We start from the raw sequence: 20,985 nt of genomic DNA, 5'->3' as shown, positions 1-20,985 counted from the left end.
TAAGTGCTTAGCTGTTTCCTGCTTAAGCTTGCTGTCTTTGTACTGCAGAGTTGGTTTTGTTTCATATGCAGATAGAAAGATAAAATCATGATTTTCTTACATTGGCCAGTAAATAAAAAACGGAGTCCTTGAGATATGAATAGCTTTTTGCATCTAAGTATTTAGACTGAATTCAGCCATGTGTTGGTTTAGTTGTCTGTTCTATTCCAAACCCAGCTTGTTCAGTGCTAATTTGGGAAGCTCTTCAGTCTGTCAACTTCTACAGTTCTATGCACATTATTCACATGCATAGGAATGTTACAGTAATGTGGATGAATTTGGGTAGCAGACCACTGTAGTCACTCCTCTGTGTGGAGGGTGGAGGAAGTGCCATGGAAAAAGATGTATTTTATCTGAGTATCTCCAGCAGCATGATTCTATGGTTTTTCACTTGTGCTGCCCCTCCTATGACTGAAATGCATATGTAGGTTGGGCACAAAAGTTCATTAAGCATATACCATTTATATTTAATGTAAAGAAGTGATAATTTAATACAGCATACAGTATTTACTTAAGGTGGTGTGCACATTAGGATTCAAGTTGTTCATTTCAAGAGGCTAAATTTCTTTCCTTTTGTGATAATGGCAGATATATCAGATAATTATCAGCACTGCTTAAAAATAGTTGAATCATGCTTTCTGGCATGTTTTTGGCCAGTGGTTTTGGGAACAAATCTACAAGTGTAGGGGAACAATCTGCAGCAAAAGAGAACTAGATCCTATAAATACATGCAGTATTTCTAAAAAAAGAGGTTTTTTTTCTTTCTCTCTTGGCGTCCACCGGAAACCTCAGGATGTTCAATCAAAGCTAACTAGTCTTGTCATCACCCATCAACCAGGTTGTCTTTTAAACAAATTAAAATATATACAAATCATAATTAAATTGCTTGTAAAGGTGCTTTCTAATAGACATGATGTTGCGTCTGAAAGGCTTCAGTTATGCTTTTTTATGAAAGAGTCAGCAAAGCCACTTAAGGTAAATGAAAGTTGACACAGTACCATTAAAGTATATGAAAGATGCGGTCTAGGGTGTGCGTGTGCCTCAAAGGATGGGTGGGGCAGATATGGAGATATTAGTACTACAGCGTTTTCAGGATTGCGTCATCTGCGCTGGTGACAAGGGCCAGGTCCCCTCCTCTGGCTTGAATAAGGCCATGTTATGGTGCAGGGTGCGGTGAGAGAGAATAGTGAATCCTCACCAAGGGGAAAAAAAAGCTTCCTCAGTCTTCTCAGTTAAAAAGCTTTTACTCTTAACCCATTCATACTGAAAATTGATGAGTAATGGTTGATGAAGCACAAATGGCCCAAACAGAGCTGTTTGTTTGTAGCTCAGAACCTAGGTACTTCACTGTGAGGTTCTGTTCTTACTCATTTCCAGGAATCACACTGCACGATGAACCAGTTGATTGGGCTGCAGCAGGAGATCACGTTAGTCTCACTTTGACCGGCATGGATATCATCAAAATCAAGTGAGCAAAACTGGGTTTCAGTCTAAGTAACGGTTTGTTTTTAATGAAAAGCTGTATAACTCTTACACTGGGCTATATTACAGCGGTTTACTTGAAGAATGATGTGGCTACCAGGATATTTAAAACCAAAGTGATGCATATCACCTGGCTTGCATGTACAAACGTTGGAAACATCTGCAGCATGTGCAACGGCAGCCTCAGAAGAATACTGTCAGTTTTCATCCTTTGCCCTAGTGCTGACACCAGTAACCTTCCAAGCCCTTTGCTTTTAGACTACTCCTTGGACATTTTAGTTGCCAAATAAATTCAACCCATGTTGCAAAATAAAACAGAACATTTTTAAAGAGCTTCTCAAATTATCAATCAATCTAACAGGACACATGCAAACAACTGCCATTTTGTACTAATAAATAAATCTGTACAAGTGAGATTGATGGAAACTGTTTATTCAACACATTTAGCTGCTTGTAAGATTTATTTTATTAAGTGTTTTGCTAAGGAGTGGTCTGATACTCTGATAGGGGTGCAGAGGCACAGCAAATCTCTTTGTGTCTTTTCCAGTCCATAGGATTCATTAGCCTCAAGCTTTTAAGTGTCAGTTGTTGTTCAAGCCAGATAATTGGATCCACAATTTGTTCACCTTTTTTTACATTCCAGTTGGACTTCAGACAGAAAACTTTCAAGCTACTCTTTGAAGATCTCCTTGCATTGATAGTTTTTCAAATCTATGCTCTGATTTAAGGGAAAAGTACAGGTATACTGTGTTGCCATTTCATAATGGGGTGGGATTCTCAGAGGTTGAAAGGCTGAGGGAAGTCTCACTCTAGTTGTTGTATGATGTCTTGAGTCAATTTGTTACCTTGATATCATTCATCTTTGGAGTTCTCTTAGAGTTGTCAAGAAAAGCTATGAATTTTTCAAGTCCTCTTGATATTGATGAAATTTGATCTATGTGTTTATATACATATATATGTTTTTATATATATGATGTTTTTTCTCTTCCATTGTGTTTTCCTGTGTGGAAATAATTTTCCTTTCATTTCAGATGGCTAAAACTAGCCCCTGTGAAAAAGCTGTGTCTAGTCTACTTAACAATTTGTAACAAGCAGCATTCTTGTGACTCCATGTAGAATTTTTTGGAAATGAGTATTGCTGGAAGCTCAGGTTTTGAGTCCTGATCATGATAATCCCTTATTATCCAGAAAATATTTGAGCTGCAGGCGGCAGTACTGCAATTTTGGGCACCCTGCAGTATTTTATGCTGTTGAACGGAAACCCTGAATCTCTGAATGAAAGTCTAATTCTTAAAAATATCTACACACAGGAAACAATGACATTTTCAGAAACTGATTAGCAGTGGACGTAATTGTTCACTGAACTAGACAGAGCCCTTCATGCATACACACAAAACAAGGTAGACATTGTCTAGGAACGCTTTTTGTTACAGGTTTTAATACAGTGTTCCTGGACGTCCATGCACCTACTCTCCCCCCCACACAACCCAGGTTATATTAAAGTGATGTTGCTTTTCCTTTGCTTGTCCTACTCACTGCATTGGGAAAGGATAATTATTTAACACTTCTATGTGAAGAGATATGTGTTTGTTTGATTTTTTTTTTTTTCCTGTTCTCTTGTAGTGTGGGCTGTGTATTTTGTGATCCCAAGGAACCCATTAAAGTTTGCACTCGGTTCAGAGCTCGGGTTCTCATCTTCAATATTGAGGTTCCAATCACTAAAGGATTTCCTGTAAGTCTCTGTAAAAACTGTGTTCATGGCAAGTTACTCAGGGCTTTTCCTCTCACTATTTGACTTCCTGAATACGAGACACATTTCGAAGCCAGAAGTGGTTCTGTCTCCAGAGGAAACAGATTCTTCTGTAATTTTTTGGTGGTTAGATGGGGCTACTGTGACTGTTTGTGCTTATTCTTTTTGGCTGTTTATATATAGCTGAACCATTTCAAAGAATGTGAGTTCCACCACAGCTAGGCTTTAGAAGCTTACATCTTGTGGAAATAGAATGATACACTTAAGTATAAGATACCTTTTAAAAGAAATTAAATATCAGTTCATGCTACAGAACTGCACAGATGTGGCAAAAGCAGAAGTTTTATAACTATTTGTTTAAAAAAATCAGTCTTAATCTGTTTTCAACTCTTAACACCTAGGATTGCTGATTATTGTAGGATGTTTAATAACTGCAGAAAATATTTTCAGGTGCTTTTACACTATCAAACAGTAAGTGAACCTGCTACTATTACAAGACTGTTGAGTGTCCTGCACAAAAGCACTGGTGAAGTGACAAAGAAAAAACCTAAGTAAGTGTTATGAATAGTTAATAATTACTCAAGAAGTGGGTTGATGTTTAATACACATTATATCAAACAGGTTCTACTATGAATCAATTGTATGTTATAAGAATATGCTTTTATTGTTTTAGTTGGTTTCGTGTTTGGATTTCAATGTGCTTTACAAACCGAAAAACCTCCTGCCCTCTTGATAAATGCAGAGCACCTGAGAAGTACAATGACTTAGGCCTAAGGTCACTTGCAGAATTGGGAATGTATCCTAACTCACCAGCCCTTCACTTAAAGGACTTTTTTTCTCTCTCTCTTCCTTTTTTTTTTTTTTAAAGTGTTTCTTCTCTTACTCTTAAAGCGTGGGATCCTTACATAATTGTGGAGATGGCTAACTGTCTAAAACACACTTGACTAGACAGTGTGTCAGTGCAAAAGAAATTTAGGGAGTCTTCCCATACAATTACAATAACATCCCTCTAGTTACTTAAAGCTGGATTTGGCTAGAAATGGTATTTGATACATACAACATTTTCAGAGTAGTCCTTTTCCAGAAATTTCATGGCTGAAACTGTTGCAGACTTCTGCAAAATAATGAATTGGCTCTTTAGTTGTGGGATTGAAACAAGACTTGATTTCCACTTGACATAGTAAAAAAAAACCAGGTGTTAATGAGATAATTAGATTTAAAGTAATTTATTAAATACTGTGGTGAGTGCCAAGAAATTTTTGAAGAAAACTTAGATGCCTTATTAAAATGTATACTCCAGGCAAATCAGTTTTCTGTCTCATGGCTTGGGTTATACTTGAAATCAAGCTTGATAATTATACTCTGGGCCATCCAAAATGATTTTTTCCATGTATTCAGTGTTCTTTTCTTCATTTATCCATGCATACATTTCTAATAGAGTTTTCTGCTTTTTTACCGGCAGGTTCTTGGCTAAAGGCCAGAATGCTCTAATAGAACTGCAGACTCAAAGACCTGTTGCTCTAGAGTTGTACAAAGATTTTAAAGAGCTGGGAAGGTTTATGTTACGCTACAGTGGCTCCACTATTGCTGCAGGAGTTGTTACAGAGGTATGGCATCTTCATAATAGACTGTCTGTACTGCAGAGAAATGATGTTATGGTTTTACACCCTCTAGCCCAAAAAGTGAATTTTTTCTTCTAAAAAAAGAGGCAGTGCTTCAGCAAGATGCAAAGAAAACTTGTGATTCTGTTTAATTTATTAGGAGCAAAAATCACCCTGTTTAGGATTTTGCCTCTTTCTCCTTTACTTAATATAAATCAGTCTTTTCAAAATCTGCCTGTGTGCATATACTGGAAGCAGTTTGTAAATAAAAAGTGTTGGCCATTTTAACTGTCTAGGTTGAGTCCAATGTATTTTTCTGTTAAAATTAAAGACAATTGTACATTTGATTATTCCTGATGCCTAAAAACATTTTCTGGTCCTCTGTAAGAGGAAGCAAAGACTGTGGGGCTAAACATAAATGTTGTATCTTCTACTGGAAGCAAAAAATATGAATGTCCCTCTATCTGTCCCTTTAAAAAATCTTGCACAAGAACTTAACCAAGTTCTGGTACTGAGAACTTAAGGCTGAGTCATTTAATGTCAAAACCTAGAATTAGAGCATGAGCATTTCTGGTTTCTCTGTGTATGCATAGGAATGATGTCCTAGGTCAGCCAGAGGCCTTAAGGATGTATAATGCTCCTAAAAATCTTTCTGGTCTTAAATAAGATCCAGAAATAGGATGGATTGCACCCATTTTTCATTAAATTTAAATTGAGGCGAGTGGGATTTTATTTAGATTTGCAATGTTTAGAGATAAACTGATGTTTGTGGAATTGGGACTAAATAATCTTTTTGATATGTTATTTGTGAATTGTTATTTTAGTATTGTTTTCTTGTTCCAAGAATTTAAGTGGAAAAGCAATTATTTTTTCCACAACTATATAATACTGAAAAACACTGAGATCATTTTACTTAATACTTAATTTTTCACCATAGAGTTTTTTCTGTTTGCTTGTATTTTTAGATTAAAGAATGACAGTGGTGACAGAATTTCCACCGTCCAAGCAAAACTCTATCAGATATCCAATCTTCTATTTAAGAATCCAATAATTTCAGTTGAAGGAACAAGTGCAATTAACAGGGGAGAAGATGGTGGTGACAAAAGTCAAATTGTGTGAGACATCTGGGGATCCCTTCATCAGTCTCTCCTGCTGCAGAACAATATGCCAACTGACAAGGAACTGCAAGTGTTGCACTTCTTGATCTCACAAATCTCATCAGTTCCTCCATGTGGAATTTAGCCCTTAGAGAAGTTGATGGGAAAATATTAGAAAGTTGCATTGGAGGAAAAGATGATGAATTATCATGAAACAAACCCCTTACTTCCAGATATAAATTGTTTACATATTTTCTTTGATTGCTTTTTTGCTGCACATTAGTTCAGTAAAGTAACTTTATTGGTCTGAAATATTTTTAGTTTTGAGTTTAATGCATATTCAGGGAGAAAAAAGAACTATTTACCTTGTTTTCAGGAGAATGGCATGTAGTATTATCATGGAATTGTTTTCCCTGTCCCAAAATTTATTTAAGAAAAAAGAAATTTTCTTTTGCTGTGTAGTGGAAGCTGTGCCAACTTTGGCTAATTTTATTTTTAAACAGTAAGAATAATAAAATAAACTTGTCTGAGCATTTTTGTCTCTCTCATCTTTTGTTATTTAAACACTCCTAAATTGTGTTAAATCATTCTTCACTTATCATAACTGAGAAGTTTCAGAGTAAACTTATGAGTTAAAATGCGAAACTGGCATCCAACTTGGCTTTCTGAAGAAATAATTTCAGTTTTTCTCATGTAACTCAGTGCAGCCACTGCACATACACATCTCTTTCATCCATACTTACTGCTCTTTTGAACAAAGGCTGACAGTTTAATCTTGTGGTGTCTGCTAAAGACAAATTGTGCTGACTTAGGCCTGTAACTCTTTCCTGCTTTTCAGTAATGAGGCAGATTATACCTCCCAGCTGAAGGAGGGTCCTTCTGCCACCTCCAGCCCAGGACAGACACACTTTACTATAACTTGGAATTTTTTTCAGTAGGAATTTTGAGAGGACCTCAGTTATTTCAGGACCTGTATGTGAGTGCAGAGTGGAGACAATTCACCTTTGCCCAGAGTTAGTAGTGGGAGGCAAGAACTGAAGCACTTGCTCCAGAGCATCAATCTATGGGGTTAACTGAAGTAAAGCTGTGTCCAGAGTAGTGAAGAACACAAAAATGCTCTGGTTGTTATTTAGTTCACAGTCCTGTATGGTCTACTCCTCCTACATAACTTTTTTTGCACTTGGGTGCTTTAGCCCCATTTCAGCAGGTATCTGCACTTGACCACATAGGTGAATTGTACTGCTGACTGCATTTGTACGTGTACAGTCCATGGATTGTGGAAATTACTTTTGTAAAAGCTTATGAATCTGGAATACTGGAAAACTGTTACTGTCAAGTTTATGAATTACCATTATTTCTTATGTCTTTTTATAGACCAAAAATTGCACGTAAATATTTGCCAGTTTCAACATGCCACTGTGAAGGTTTAGGTGCCCTCTGGGTTCCAGAGGTTTATACTGCCAAGCTCCTCCATTTAAACTCTTCCACTTGAGATTGCCTTCAAGCTTTGATTAGGTTGTCCTTAAGTCAGGGGACAGTTATGGTCTTCAGTTCTAGGACTTACATAAATTCCTTACTGTTTATGGACAAGGAAGTGTGATACAGGGTAAACCTCTGATAATTCTTCTCATTAATAGTTTCTGATTAAATTTTGAGGATCACTTTTCTGTGATGACAGAAAAGCTACTTGCATGCTTTCCCAGTTTGCAGCTTGGGAGAAGCAGAGGTATTACATAATCCAGTTTCAATGTGACTGTACTACCTTTCAGCACGGATTTGAACTCTGCCCAGAGGTGCCACTTGGTTGAAACATAAATGATCTGTTGTTGTGCAATAGAAGCATATCACCTTTCTTCAATCAAAATATGATTGCATGTTGATCCATGTGAAACTTGATGTCTTGGCAGCTGTCTAGGATGCAAAGCCTTCCTGAACTGCTGATTGAAATATTCACAATCTCTTGGTGAGAACATACTGCTCTCTGGGTGTAGTGTTTTGAATATCTCTGGAGAACAAGGAGGTGGCATGCACTCTTAAAGCAATTTGATAGTCCTCAGCATTGTCTTGAGGAAAATATCTTTTACACAGCTCTTACTGGCAGTTCAGGGTCTTGGGAAGTTAATGAAAAACTTGCAGTAACAGCTTTCTCTGTATTAAGGTGGCTTCCTCTGGCATATCTACAGAAGGGAAAGCATGACAGCCAGGGTCTTGCTCTTTTTTGGGTGGGGGGGAATCTGATGAATTTCTATCAACGTGTAACAATGTACCAGGTAGGATTGTGCTCATCAATTGTTTGAATTGAGGAGTCACTCAGCTGCTTGTATTGTTTGATGTTTATGGATAATGGTGGAAAAGTTTTTTAGTGCTTAAAATCTTTTGGTTTGATAGGTGCATTGGTTTTGGGGATACAAGGAAAAGTATTGATAATGACAAAACAATGAACATGAGCTGTAAACATGCTGATCTTAAGTGTCTTTCCTTTTATCTGCTGACACTTAGAAGTAGGTTCCTGGCTAGGTGTTTGAGTGGTTAATTGTTTTTTTTAGTTGTCACAAAATGTCTTCAAACTGTAACTTCAAAAATTGTTACAGGTATAAATTCCCTTGTCAAACCATTTTTTTTCTCTCTTTTTTTTTCCAGTGTTTTGTTTCCTACAGACAGAGAAAAGCTGGTTTCCAGCAACTGTGCTGTTCTTCCCTCCTTGCTTCAACTCCTAAAAAGGAGCCAAGTGTCAGAGAAATGCCAATTTTTTCCCCTTTCCTCTTTCCTGCTGTTGTTGCCAGGGTTTGTTCCCACTTGTAAACAAGTGGTGCAGGGAAGACGGAGAGGCGGGGGAGGAGTTCGGACTCACTGTGCAAATACACACAGACATACTAATCTCAATTGATGCCTCATTGAAAAAAAATCACAGGTGAAGCAAGCAGCCAGCAATGGCTCACTCAAAAGCTCTATTAGTGCTGGAAAACTTCATAGGTGGCAAATTTGTTCCTTGTTCCTCCTACATAGACTCCTATAATCCATCCACTGGAGATGTTTATTGCAGGGTTCCAGACAGTGGCAAAGAAGAGGTGAGTACTATCCCCATGAACAAAAAAGAGAAAATAGTTAAATGCATGTAACAATAACCTTTTGAGTGAGAGAGGCAGGAGGTGAGAGAACAGAAAAATGATCACTTCAATGCTTAAACAAGTAAATTCTTGATTATATTGTAGTATTGTGTAATCCACTGCTGCGGCAGCAAATGCTATCATTTTTTTACATTTTGCTATTAGAAAGTTATGGCCTGGATTCTAAACGTGTGAATCAACAAAGCTTCAGTAACTTGCATGAAACAATAACACCCAGACAGGCTGTAAATATAAACAATCTGTAAGTGAGAACAGTGTTTATTGATCTCTTCTGTAAATAGATATAGAGGCATCATATGCAACTGTGCTCTCCCTTAGTGTTTTGATGATTTGCAATTTTCATTGAAAAGGGTTTTTGGCTTGGTGTCTCTTCTCTGGGGATGGTAAAAAGCCTTCAGACCTCTCTGGTTTCGATATTAGCAGTTGGATAATGAGTGGCTGTGATAAATGTGTTTCCTTATAACCTACCCTATCCTCTGCATCCATAGGGTTTCCTGGTCTTGTGCTCTCTGCTGGGGTGAATGTTTCCTGGAACCTTGTACATATTCAGGTGTGGATGGGCAATGATGTTCATTAGGGGAGCTGTAGTTTCATTGATACTGCTTTATAGGGGACCTACACGTCTGTGTCTAAAACAGTGTTTCAGACTTATTGAAGTGGGATGTCACTGGAAAAGCTTGGATAGCACAGAGGGCTTGGAAAATATTGTCAAATAGTGAACAGCATGTTGAAAATGTTTTTTGAAACAAACTGCTACAATGTGTAGCTGTTCCCTTCTCTTGCATTTTAGCCTTATTGACAGCTTCTCTCAGCAGAAACCTTTGCACTGTAATTTCAACTGGGTAAATATTTGCTAGATGCTGATGACCAAGGGTTAAAGAGTAACAGCTTGAATTTGTTGGAATACATCTATGTAAGTTCATTCCAATCCTAATTATGCCTGAAAAGTTTGCTCTTTGATGTGCTGGTGCAAATCTTCCTGTCCATTCATTTGCAAAATAATTAAAACCAGAGAGATCTGAGAATGACAGGCTACTGGCCACTCCAGAGATACAATTGAAATATCCTAAGAGCAATGCTTTTCTCTTTCAGCTTTCTGAGTCAGTGTTTGTGTGTAGCAATGGGAACCCAGTTTAAAGACCTGTAAATTTGGTGAATGCTTTAGTCCTGCCTTTAGACAACTGTACAAGAAGGTTGTGCTCTACAGAGCTGGCATGCACTGGTGACTGATGGAATATGCTGAAGAAAATGCAATCACATGCTACTTGAGGTTATCCAGAGATACCAAAGTAAGCATCTGGACCAGAGTTCAGCAAAGGACTGGTTGGTTTCTAGTAAGGCTCAATGTCCAGGTGCATATTATCTTGGTTATTTTTACTGGGAAGTTAGAAGGTGAAACAAGGGGTGACAGTGGATCTGTTGCTGACCCTGCAGTTTAACACCAGGTCAGCTGCTGTGGCCATTTTTGCCACTTTCTGCCAAAAGCACTGAATGTATTTTTTTCTAGGGGTTAGTTTGTTGCCCAGCTAGGTATCTTAAGTTCTGCATAGTGGTACCACAGCAAGAGGAGCAGGTGCCCTGTATATCCAAAAGACAGGCTGACAAGGACTAATTAGTGCTGGTGAATATCTACTTTAAAAACTCTTCTCTTTAAAGATCCTGACTCCTGATGTGATGGCACATCATCCCCTGCAAAAGCAGACATCTTGTCCTCAAGGCAGTTCAGCCTAGGGTATTTTGATGACTCTGGATTGTGAGTTGCTTCTCTGTGTCTGTCTTGTGCAGAAGAGGAAAGCAGAAGGAAGTATTTCAGACACAGGAGTTCATAGTTGAATTCTTATGCATGTTTTCTTTGTGGCTTGACTTTCTTTGCTGGTTTTTGCTAGTCAGAATAACTAACTGTTTAACTTTTGTAAGCTTAGTTCTTCTCTACAAATCTCTCTCCTTTTTTCCTCTTACTTTTTCTTAGATTAATCTACTGCCACTTAATTCCTTCATTTGCTAGTTTTCTCTTCTGCTATTTTGTGAAAAAAAACCCCAGTATTTCTGTCCTCCTTCTAAACACACTGAAGGGTTAAAAATGCAGACAATATTAACTATCTCCTCTCTTGGCAACACCTGGTGGAAAAGGCCACAGAGGAGAGGACAGATGAGCAGCAGCAGCTCCTCAGGATGGGAGGGTGGAAGAACAAGTTAATTAGTGAGAGTGGTATGGTTTCACAGAGGGTGAACATTTTCAGGGCATGGTTTCTGCCCTGGACTCACTCAGGAAGCTGCAGTTCCCCTTTCCCAGGCCTGGTTTGGTCCTGCCTCAGTGTCTGACAGCCTGTTGCCATAGGCACTTGAGCAGGAGGTTGTTGAGCTACACTCAAACTAGAAGAGTCGAAGTTTCTGAGCTTGGCCAGTAATCAACGTGACCCTCTGCATGCAGGTTCATTTCCCACCTTGCCCCCTGCACTGGGGCTGTTCTGGCTTTCAAACTCTGGGTGCTATTTTTATGGGGCCCAAAAACTGTGATGTGTGTGGGAGGGGGAAGGAGAAGGGGTAGATAGATTTTTTTTTTTTTTTGCTTGCTTGAACTTTTGTGCTTTCATTAGTAAAATGTCTTTAGAGTACCTGCAAATTATTTTGTGATGGTGTTAAAAGACTCATCACAGTCTGAAGGAATAAATTTGGAATTGGTGAAAAGGAGCCTTCAGTGACTTCATGGGAACTAGCAATATGGCAACATTCAGAGAGGTCATAATGGTCTGATTAATATTATATCAGCATCCTCCTAGCTATTGATTTTGGCAGATTTCCAAAACTGAAGAAATCATATGAGCAGAATTTTAGGAACTCAGCTAAGACAGCTTTGACTAAAACACCACTTTGATGCATATATTAGACATTGGGAGTATTGAATAAGTGATACATAGGAAGCAAAAATTGATAAAGAGGGCAATTAAAATATGGAAGGATATTGATAACCATCTGTAGTTAGTGTGAGACTGGTAAACATGAAATAGGAACTGCTTATAAATCAACAGGTGAATGATGCAGGTAACTTCCATTTAAGAGCCCAGATGAAATGACTGATGGGACAGAAACCCTGCTGCTGAATTTTAATCCTTTGAAGATGAGTCTGCTTCAGAAAAGTGCTGGTAATCTGCCACTGTTCAGAAATGTCAGGCTGAAGGGCCATGCAGCAGTCATGTACATCTCAAGCAAAATACTGATAGGAGTGGAGTGCATCTGTATAAATGTGTATAATGATTCTTATCTGTAGGCTTTGTTAGGTGTCTGGTAAGAGAACTGACAAAACCCCCAGAATTTAAAAACGAACTTTTTCTTTCCTCTGAGGGCATTAATGACAATCTAGCTGTGATCAGGTAAGATAATTTTTTTTTCTCTGAGTGTCCGTTCCCTAAATATATTCTCAGTCCTTGCTTGAACCAAATGGTGGAAATCAAGAGCTTAGCAGAGCATCCAATCCATTTCTTCCTCAACCCCTTACTTTCATCATTACCTGGTGTGGCTGAAGTCTTGTGTTGCAAGGGTTGTGCATGTTTAGACTAAAGCTGCATTTGCTCTGGGGAGATTCTTGCTCTTTCCTCCATGAGAAACATTCTTTTTTGTTTTGGCCACTGGCACCTGCTGGTCCAGCATTTCTTCCAGGCCTGGAGGGTGGCCCACTAGTTGCTGTAATTTGGAGGAAAACAAGAGTTCCAGTGGAAGTTTCTTTTCTAGGTATTCTCTTTCAGAAAGACTTCTTGAGCTATGGGGTAGTGTTTTGATAACAAGGGTGAAGCTCTGAGGAGTTATCTTCCCAGCAATGTGGTCTAGATCATTAGTCTCTGAAATACGAATTCAAATGCTGAATGTTTAATATTTTCTTAAGCCTTTCATTAGCATTCATCATCCCTAATTTGATTTTTTAGGTGGAAGCTGCTGTCAAAGCTGCCAAAGAAGCCTTCCCAATTTGGTCCTCAAAAAGTCCATTGGAAAGATCTCAGATACTGAACAAATTGGCAGACCTGATTGAACATGACCTGGAAGCATTTGCACAAGCAGAGTCAAAGGATCAGGGTATGAACGGGAACTGTTGATCTCAAACATAGTGTGCCTTGCTGAATATTGAAATGGAGGATTTGGATTAAATTTTTTGTATGGTATGAACTGTTGGAGCAAATTGGAGTTGATGTGCATGATCCTTTAGGAGATTTTGGGTTTGGGATTCCTGGGGCATTCTTGCTTTTCAGAATTGCTGACTTTGACTTCAGTTGTCAGATATTTGGAAGCATTACTAGAGAAGAGCTGTTGTCTTTGACTGTGGCTGCACTGTGCTGGGGATTACTTGGGCACAGAATAAAAGACATTTCCCAAAAGGCAGCAAATCAACTTTCACAGCAGACTATAAAGCACTGTTTCTTTCCATGATGTTTGTTTTTGTTTCAGGAAAAACTATTACATTTGCCAGAACGGTGGACATCCCTCGGGCCGTGCACAACTTTCGATTCTTTGCCTCTTCCATCCTTCATCATGTCACAGAGTGCACTGAAATGCCAACCATGGGCTGTGTGCACTACACCTCCAGGGCACCTGTGGGAGTTGGTATGATGATCCTCACATCCTGAAAAGCTTTTCAGAATGTCTGCCTCAGTAGGGGCTCAGCAAAGAAAATATTTATATTTTTTTTTTAGTGTTTATTGTCTCTGAGTCATGTGCTAAACATGGGTTTGTCTTCTAAAGCATCAGCAGCTCTATGTAAAATCAGTTATACTACTTCATGGGAAAAAAAAAATTGCATGCCTGAAAGGTTTAATCTGTTGCTCTCACCTTCACAGTCTCTCTTGTGTTTTTTCCATGTGTGTCTGTGGGTGAGCATTACAGATGTGCATCAGTGAGATGTGCAGAGAACTGAGCTCCTGCTGCAGGGGCAAGAGCAGGATCCTCCTCTTCTTTGTAAAAGCAGTGGTAGTTGGTGATCTGAGTTAATAAACCACTCTAGCTGGGGAATTCTGAGCTAGGCCACTAGATGCTGCTGCTGCTGCTTCAGAAAATAAAGCAGTTGTCCTGAGCTGACAAGTAATAATGTTGTAATGATTTCATTATTAGTTTATGTTATATATATAATAAAAATAACATATAACATTAAATATATGTGAGTTCTCCACATTTACACTTGAATTACTTAAAACACAGAAGTGGCTAACTTAGAGGGCCTCTTTAAAGTTTTTCTTGAGCAGTGGAGAGCATGACTTTTCCTGTTAAAATTATATTCATAAGGAAAAGTCCCTTGCTGAACCTACTCCATCAAACAGAAAGAAATTCCGTGACTTTTGTAAGGAGTCACATGCAGCAATGACAGATTTTTTTCATAATTTTCTATTAATATGCAAAGTGAAAATATTCCTACAGGCAATTACTGAAAATTACTGGTCATTCAGCGATTCATGGGAACAACAGTTTATGCAGTGATAAATTTTGGCACTCATATGATAGACTAAAATTTATCTGGGAACTCTACTACATGTTATACAGGATTTGTTTAATATTAAAATTGAAAACTAAAAAACTGCTTTAAAGGGCAAGAGAAAGCAGCACTATGGTCTGAACCAGCACATTCAGCCTGGGGAAGAGAAAGCTCTTGGGAGACCTACAAGAGAGCCTAAGAGGGATTTTTACAAGGACATGTAGTGATAGGACAAGGGATGATGGCTTCAAATTGAATGAGGGGAGGTTTAGATTAGATGTTGGACAAGGAGTGATGGCTTCAAACCGAATGAGGGGAGGTTTAGATTAGATGTTAGGAAGAAATTATTTAGTGTGAGGGTGATGAGGTGCTGAGGTTGCCTGAAGAAATGGACAATGCCCTGACCCTGGCAGTGTTCAAGGGCAGGTTGGATGGGGCTTTCAGCAACCTGGTCTAGTGAAAGGTATCCCTGGAGGGTTGGAACCAGATGATCTTTAGGACCCTCTCAACCCAAACTATTCCATAATTACTTTCACTTGCTTTGTGCTAACACCAAGTATTTCTGCAGACCAATTGTAAATTATTGTTATGGCTAACCTTGCACTAATGTTCCTGCAAAACACTAAAAAACTTCCTGAGAATATAAGATTCTGCTCTGAAGAAGCAGCAAAACTTATTCTGAGAGTTCAGCTGATCAGTTTTAAAATCATTTGCACAGATGTTTTAAGAGGTTATTATTGTGAAAATTGGTGCAAATTTCTTGTACATTTGTCTGGAAATAAAACCCATGGCTGAATTCCCTTCACAGATTTGAATTAGCATGTAACTTCTTGAGGTCAGAGAAATGAGTTTTGTGTCCCAGCAGACTGACCTCTTGTCTTTGTGGTTTTGCTTTGTAGCTGGTTTAATCAGTCCTTGGAATTTGCCACTGTATTTGTTGACCTGGAAAATAGCTCCTGCTATTGCATGTGGAAATACTGTGGTTGCCAAGCCAAGTGAGATGACATCTGTCACAGCCTGGATGATGTGCAAGCTCTTGGATAAAGCAGGTAAGTCCTGTAGCATGCTACAGAGCAGGAACAGAGTGGAAATGCTTGTCTGTGCATCAGCTTTTATTCAGCTGCAGAAATCAGAGGGTAAAAGGCTTTCTCTGCCCTCATACTATCCTGTATCCCCAGTCCAGCTATTGCTCATTTTTTTTCAACCATCTTCTGATGAAAAGTTTTGCCGTTCCTGTACTCTACTTAAGGATTGCCTAAGTCTGTGGTGCAAGCAAAGGAGCCATGAGAGAATGAAGGAGTGAGAATGGGCTCTTGGTAACTGTGTCACAGCTGTATTTGGTGCACTATTAATTAAAACTGGGAGAACAGTTGCTTGTTCCCTAAATGACTGTACACTGCATCTCTGATGATGCATGTCAGACAAGCTTGATTAGTGGAACTGGTTTTATCATTTAACCCGTGTCCCATAAAGATGGGTAACATTGTGGATTTCCACTTCTACTGAAGTTAAGGGTAAGTGTTTTTCACCCTGGAGCTGCTGGTAACTTTCTTAACTTCAGGGACAAAACAAAGTGAAGTGACACCCTCCGGCGACAGGAGGGTACAATGACTGTCTTTGTTCCCATCAGGAGTGCCTCCTGGGGTGGTGAATGTGGTGTTTGGAACGGGTGCCAAGGCAGGAGAGGCCCTGGTGTGCCACCCCGCCGTGCCTCTGATCTCCTTCACGGGCAGCACGCTGACAGCCCAGCGCATCACGGAGAAAAGCGCTCCCCACTGCAAGCGCCTTTCGCTGGAGCTGGGAGGCAAAAACCCCGCCATCGTCTTCGATGATGCCGACCTGGGCCACTGCATCCCCACCACCGTGAGGTCCAGCTTTGCCAACCAGGTGCCTCCCACCCCTGTAACACATAAACCCCACTGGCAGCAGGAGGGACACATGTTTGAGGGCATGGGTGCATGCGTGCGCCTACCTTTGGATCTGAATCTCAAGCCATTCAGGTCTATTTCAAGATCCTGTTTGAGAAAACCCTAAGCAGAAAGATATGAAAAGGTTTCTTTATTCCCCAAGGAGGGAAACTAAGTAATAAAAGGCTCTTCTTCACACACTCCATCAGAAGATAACAAGGTGTTATTACTCCTCTCAGAATAGATACATTTCTTATCTCTCAGGGAAGCAACAGCTTTAAGTCACACTGCACAAGTAAGTGGGAAGCTTGTTGATTTGTTAGAATTAAATTAGGGGACTTACCCCAAAATTTTACCAAGATTATTCTTCCCTCATCACCACCCTCAGGAGAGAGCACCAAAGCCAGAAAATTGTATCTGGGCAAATGTGAGAAAAATAGTTTGGTATCAGAGAGAGCTTATCAGGAAATGAAGAGAGAGAAATGTTGGAGAAGAAAACATGTAATTGATAAAATCAAATTTACTTATGATATTCATTGAATGATACTGATACTGTTTTGCCTTTTCTTCTTTTGATTTTTATCTGGAAAAAAATCCCACTTTGCAGTGCTGGTTAACGTAGTTTGCACTCCCGAGGATGCAGAGACAAGTGAACTGGGTTGTAATTCCCAGTACATGTCAATAGTGCAATGTAATATGAACCAGTATTGGTGATTTCTTGCTTGTTTCTTTCCTTTTGGTAGGGCGAGATCTGTCTCTGCACCTCCAGGATCTTTGTTCAGAGGGGAATATACAGTGAGTTTTTGAAGAGGTTTGTGGAAGAGACCAAGAAGTGGAAGACTGGGAATCCCTCAGATCCTTCAATAAATGTGGGAGCACTAATCAGTAAAGAGCATCTAGAAAAGGTGATGTTACATAGAGTTTATGTGATTTAATCTCATCTTTTAGAGGGCTACAAAAGGTAGTTTCAGGAGTATGTGGGAAAGGATCTTATCATCTCCAGTATAAGCTCTGAGGGATGATAACTCAAAGCCATTATAGGGTATCTTTCTAATGAGGTTTCTGTTGCCTGTGGCTTGGGATCATGTGATTACTCTGAAAAAAAACCAAACTCCCTGGGATAAATAATTTAAAATGACAAAAGAATATTTCCTCCTGTTTGAATGAGAAAATTCTAATAATTCTAAGTCCTGAAATTATACCCACAAATCTTAGAGTTCAACAACATTTTCTTGGATTTTAATAGTGCATTTGCTAAGATCACTAATTTGCTTAATAAGTTAGTTGTGAAGGTAAAATTTTTATTTTTCTATCACTCTGGAAAATTCTGGCTTGTACAAAACAGTTTCCTAGGAATGCTTGCAGTAATTTGTAATGGTCTGTGTGTGGAGAGCAGCTGAGATCGTGCACAGTTAGACACAACCTGCTTTAGTGGCTTATATTAAATGAAAGTTGTGGTGTTAGAGTTCAGGGAGAGCAGATGCTCATATCCCAGAACTCTGTGACGCAAGAAGCAGACCGAAAAACCACAGAGTGAGAGAAAGCCAGATCTTTGATATGCTTCCTGATGCCTCAGAAGGTTCTCCAGCTTCTCTTTTCTGAAGTAAAGTGGTGGAAACGCCCACTTCCTGAGATCCTTAGTCTGTGGCACCACAGAGAACTTCCAAGTTTTACCTACCAAGGTGGCTAAAAGGAGAAAAAGATAAGAAAGTCCTGTGGTATCTCTGTGGTCTTTCTGTAAGGAGGCAAACCAGGCAGCAATTGCAGAACAGCAGAAGCAGATCAACAGTACCTCCTATGTGTTCAAGGTAGCAAGCATATGGTAGCTGCAGCTATGGAAACATCTTTAATCATTTATTGATGAGATTTTCTGCAGCATTCATGGCTTCATCAGCCTAGTGGCATGTAAACATTTTAAAAGCCTTGCCTGCGAGGCAGGAAAATACTACTGATGCCTTGGAGTAAATGAGTGAACCATGGCATGAGATACATGGCAAACTGCCCAGGCTCCTGGGAGAAGGGACAGAGGCTCTGGGACCACTTGTGTTTGCATCAAGGGCTCTACTCTTTTGACAATACTTAGTGGGAAGGGCCAGCAGTGTTGTCTGCTAGGCTAGTAAGTGTTAGGAAAGAGAAAACAATTATTTTTTTCAGCAAGAAGAATACAGCTTTGCATACAAAGAAACCTAACACCAAAAGTTGGGGAATGCTGCCCTCTGTTGTAGGAGGGCAGCATGTTCCAGCTGGAGGTATTCAGGGGCTCCTGCTGGTGTGTGAACCCCTGGGATTTGATGTCCTTTAGCAATGGTGTTCTTCTGCTGCTTCCCTAGGTAAGGAACTATGTGAAGAAAGCCCAGGCTGAAGGAGCCAGAGTCCTCTGTGGAGAGGGAGTGGATCCTTTAGCTCTCCCACCTGGCAACCAGAAAGGCTATTTCATGTTGCCCACAGTTATTGCTGAAGTCAAGGATGAATCCTGTTGCATGCAAGAAGAGATCTTTGGTCCTGTGACATGTGTGGTACCATTTGATACAGAAGAAGAGGTGATCAGAAGAGCCAACAGTGTGAAATACGGCTTGGCAGCCACAGTGTGGTCCAGCAACGTGGGGCGTGTTCACAGGGTGGCACACAGGCTGCAGTCTGGGCTGGTGTGGACAAACTGCTGGCTTGTGAGAGACCTGAACTTGCCTTTTGGTGGGATGAAGGCCTCAGGCATAGGCAGGGAGGGAGCAAAGGATTCCTACGAGTTCTTCACTGAGGTCAAAACCATCACAATAAAGCACTGATGTATGTCAATGGAAGTATTTTAGAGTGAAATAAATGACAACTATTTGAGCAATTTGAAAAATGGCTCCTTAGAACACAGACTGCTAGTGTGGCCAATCCTTTCTTGGACTTTGGTCAAGTAATATTGATGACAGCTGAAAATTATCATCCCAAATGCTAATGTTAAAGTCAGCTTTCATGTTGAATGAAATCAGTGTGGACTCCACAGTCAACCCATTCCAAGCCAGATGACTTGCCTGTCTTACAGATCCTAAGTATTTTTGATATTTTTGATATTCCTGCCTCAAAAATCTGTCCCTCTAAGGCAGATTGGAGAAGGAGTAATATATGACAGTTGCTCTGGTTGGTGAATTACCTTGAAGGACAAAGTAGCAAGCATGTGGTGAGACTGATATTGTGAAGGGGAATCAGCAAATTTCCACTCTAAACAGTGTGGGGTCCACACATCTGCCCATATTGCACTTCACTGATAGTGGCCAAAGATTGATACTACACTACACTGAAAGCCTGAGGAACTATCTTTAACCTACTAAGTGGTTTTAAACCATGGGGTCATTATACTCTCTTGGTATTCACAGAGATAATCAATGTTTTCATTATAACCTTCTTCATGGGAAAGAGCTGAATCATCCTAATACCTGTTCTCTGACTATTTTGAAATTAAAGCCTTCTGTCACTTTGAGACCTCAGTGGTGGTGGTTTTTACATCCCTGCACAAAATTATGGCTGCATCACAGTGTCACTCTTCATTAATAAAACCTAGAATTTATTCCTGAGAGCAAACTGTTGCAAATGTCTGTCACCAAAATATAAAACCACTTCCAACTATTCTTCATTTATTTGCAGAGATTTTTTAATTGGGTATCTCACAAACTTTTTTGCTTTCAGAAAAAAGAGAAATAGACCTGGATACACCTCCACATCTCTGGATCCCACCTGGTTGCAGGGCAGACCTAGGAGTCAGGTTGGAACTTGTGGGCATTTGATGGATTTATTTGGTACAAGAAGTTTAAGGCATGTTAAGGAAATACATAAAAAAAAGATAGGCTTAGTGAATTGATGTATTCTGAAGAAGCATGAACATTTTATTTTAAAAATGCCTAGATCTATTAATGACCATATGGTGGCAGCAGAACACCTGCTTTGGTGTTTTAATCCTCAGTCACTCAGTTGGGAAGGGAATGAACAACCATATCAGTGCATGTTTCATTCTACCAATTTCTGTTCTATTTACACATCCTGTTTGGAAGAGCACAAGAACCCAAAAGCTGTGAAACAGTTATTAGTTGCAGGGTGATGGGGGATGTGGGGAGACAGACATTTTCAGCAGCAGCAGATGGAATATTGCACAATTGTAGAAATCAGTGGCTACCTTCCCCCACCTGGATCTGGTCTAGGTTAGGGTTTAATGAGATGAATTTGCTTTCAGGGGTTGGTTTTATCTTTGCATTAGATGTGATGGGAGATTTCTGGATGTATTTCACACAGACAAAGGTCTGTGTGTCATCTATGTGATTCTGGCCCAAGACATCAGAGGTGGAGTAGTGAGCGGGGTGGGGACAGACCTCTGCAGGACCCCCAGGTGTGGAGTATGGAGGTGGCAGCTCTGTGTCCAGCATGGCTATGGAGGTTTCTCAGAGTTGAGCTTCTGGAGAGCCCCATTCCATCATCCCTGTGTCCAGCATCTCAGAGCAGTAAGGGAGGTCTGCTGGTGCTAATGATGCTGCTGACTTTTGGGCAGG

General features: G+C 39.8%; 2 protein-coding genes across 2 annotated transcripts in view; both read left to right on the top strand.

Annotated features, from left to right (window-relative positions):
* The window catches only part of HBS1L (HBS1 like translational GTPase), a 63,691-nt gene extending 57,189 nt beyond the window's left edge, over window positions 1-6,502 (top strand). Inside the window, exons 14-18 of the mRNA XM_079297955.1 lie at window positions 1,417-1,507; window positions 3,145-3,253; window positions 3,722-3,822; window positions 4,734-4,878; window positions 5,838-6,502. Coding sequence (XP_079154081.1) covers window positions 1,417-1,507; window positions 3,145-3,253; window positions 3,722-3,822; window positions 4,734-4,878; window positions 5,838-5,849 — 458 coding nt within the window. The 3' untranslated portion in view covers window positions 5,850-6,502. The remainder of the gene's footprint in view (window positions 1-1,416; window positions 1,508-3,144; window positions 3,254-3,721; window positions 3,823-4,733; window positions 4,879-5,837) is intronic.
* Window positions 6,503-8,762: 2,260 nt separating this feature from the next.
* Window positions 8,763-19,955, top strand: ALDH8A1 (aldehyde dehydrogenase 8 family member A1). Its single transcript, XM_079330241.1, has 7 exons — window positions 8,763-9,037; window positions 13,018-13,165; window positions 13,535-13,690; window positions 15,452-15,601; window positions 16,183-16,439; window positions 17,203-17,364; window positions 18,790-19,955. Exons 1-7 carry the CDS (start codon window positions 8,900-8,902, stop codon window positions 19,240-19,242), a joined length of 1,464 nt encoding a protein of 487 aa, XP_079186367.1. The 5' UTR covers window positions 8,763-8,899; the 3' UTR covers window positions 19,243-19,955.
* The last annotated feature ends 1,030 nt before the right edge of the window (window positions 19,956-20,985 follow it).

The sequence above is a fragment of the Erithacus rubecula genome (genome assembly GCF_903797595.1).
Source record: "Erithacus rubecula genome assembly, chromosome: 2".
NCBI lineage: Eukaryota > Metazoa > Chordata > Aves > Passeriformes > Muscicapidae > Erithacus > Erithacus rubecula.
The sequence above is the reverse complement of the archived record's forward strand: the minus strand, read 5'-3'. Positions and strand labels throughout refer to the sequence as shown.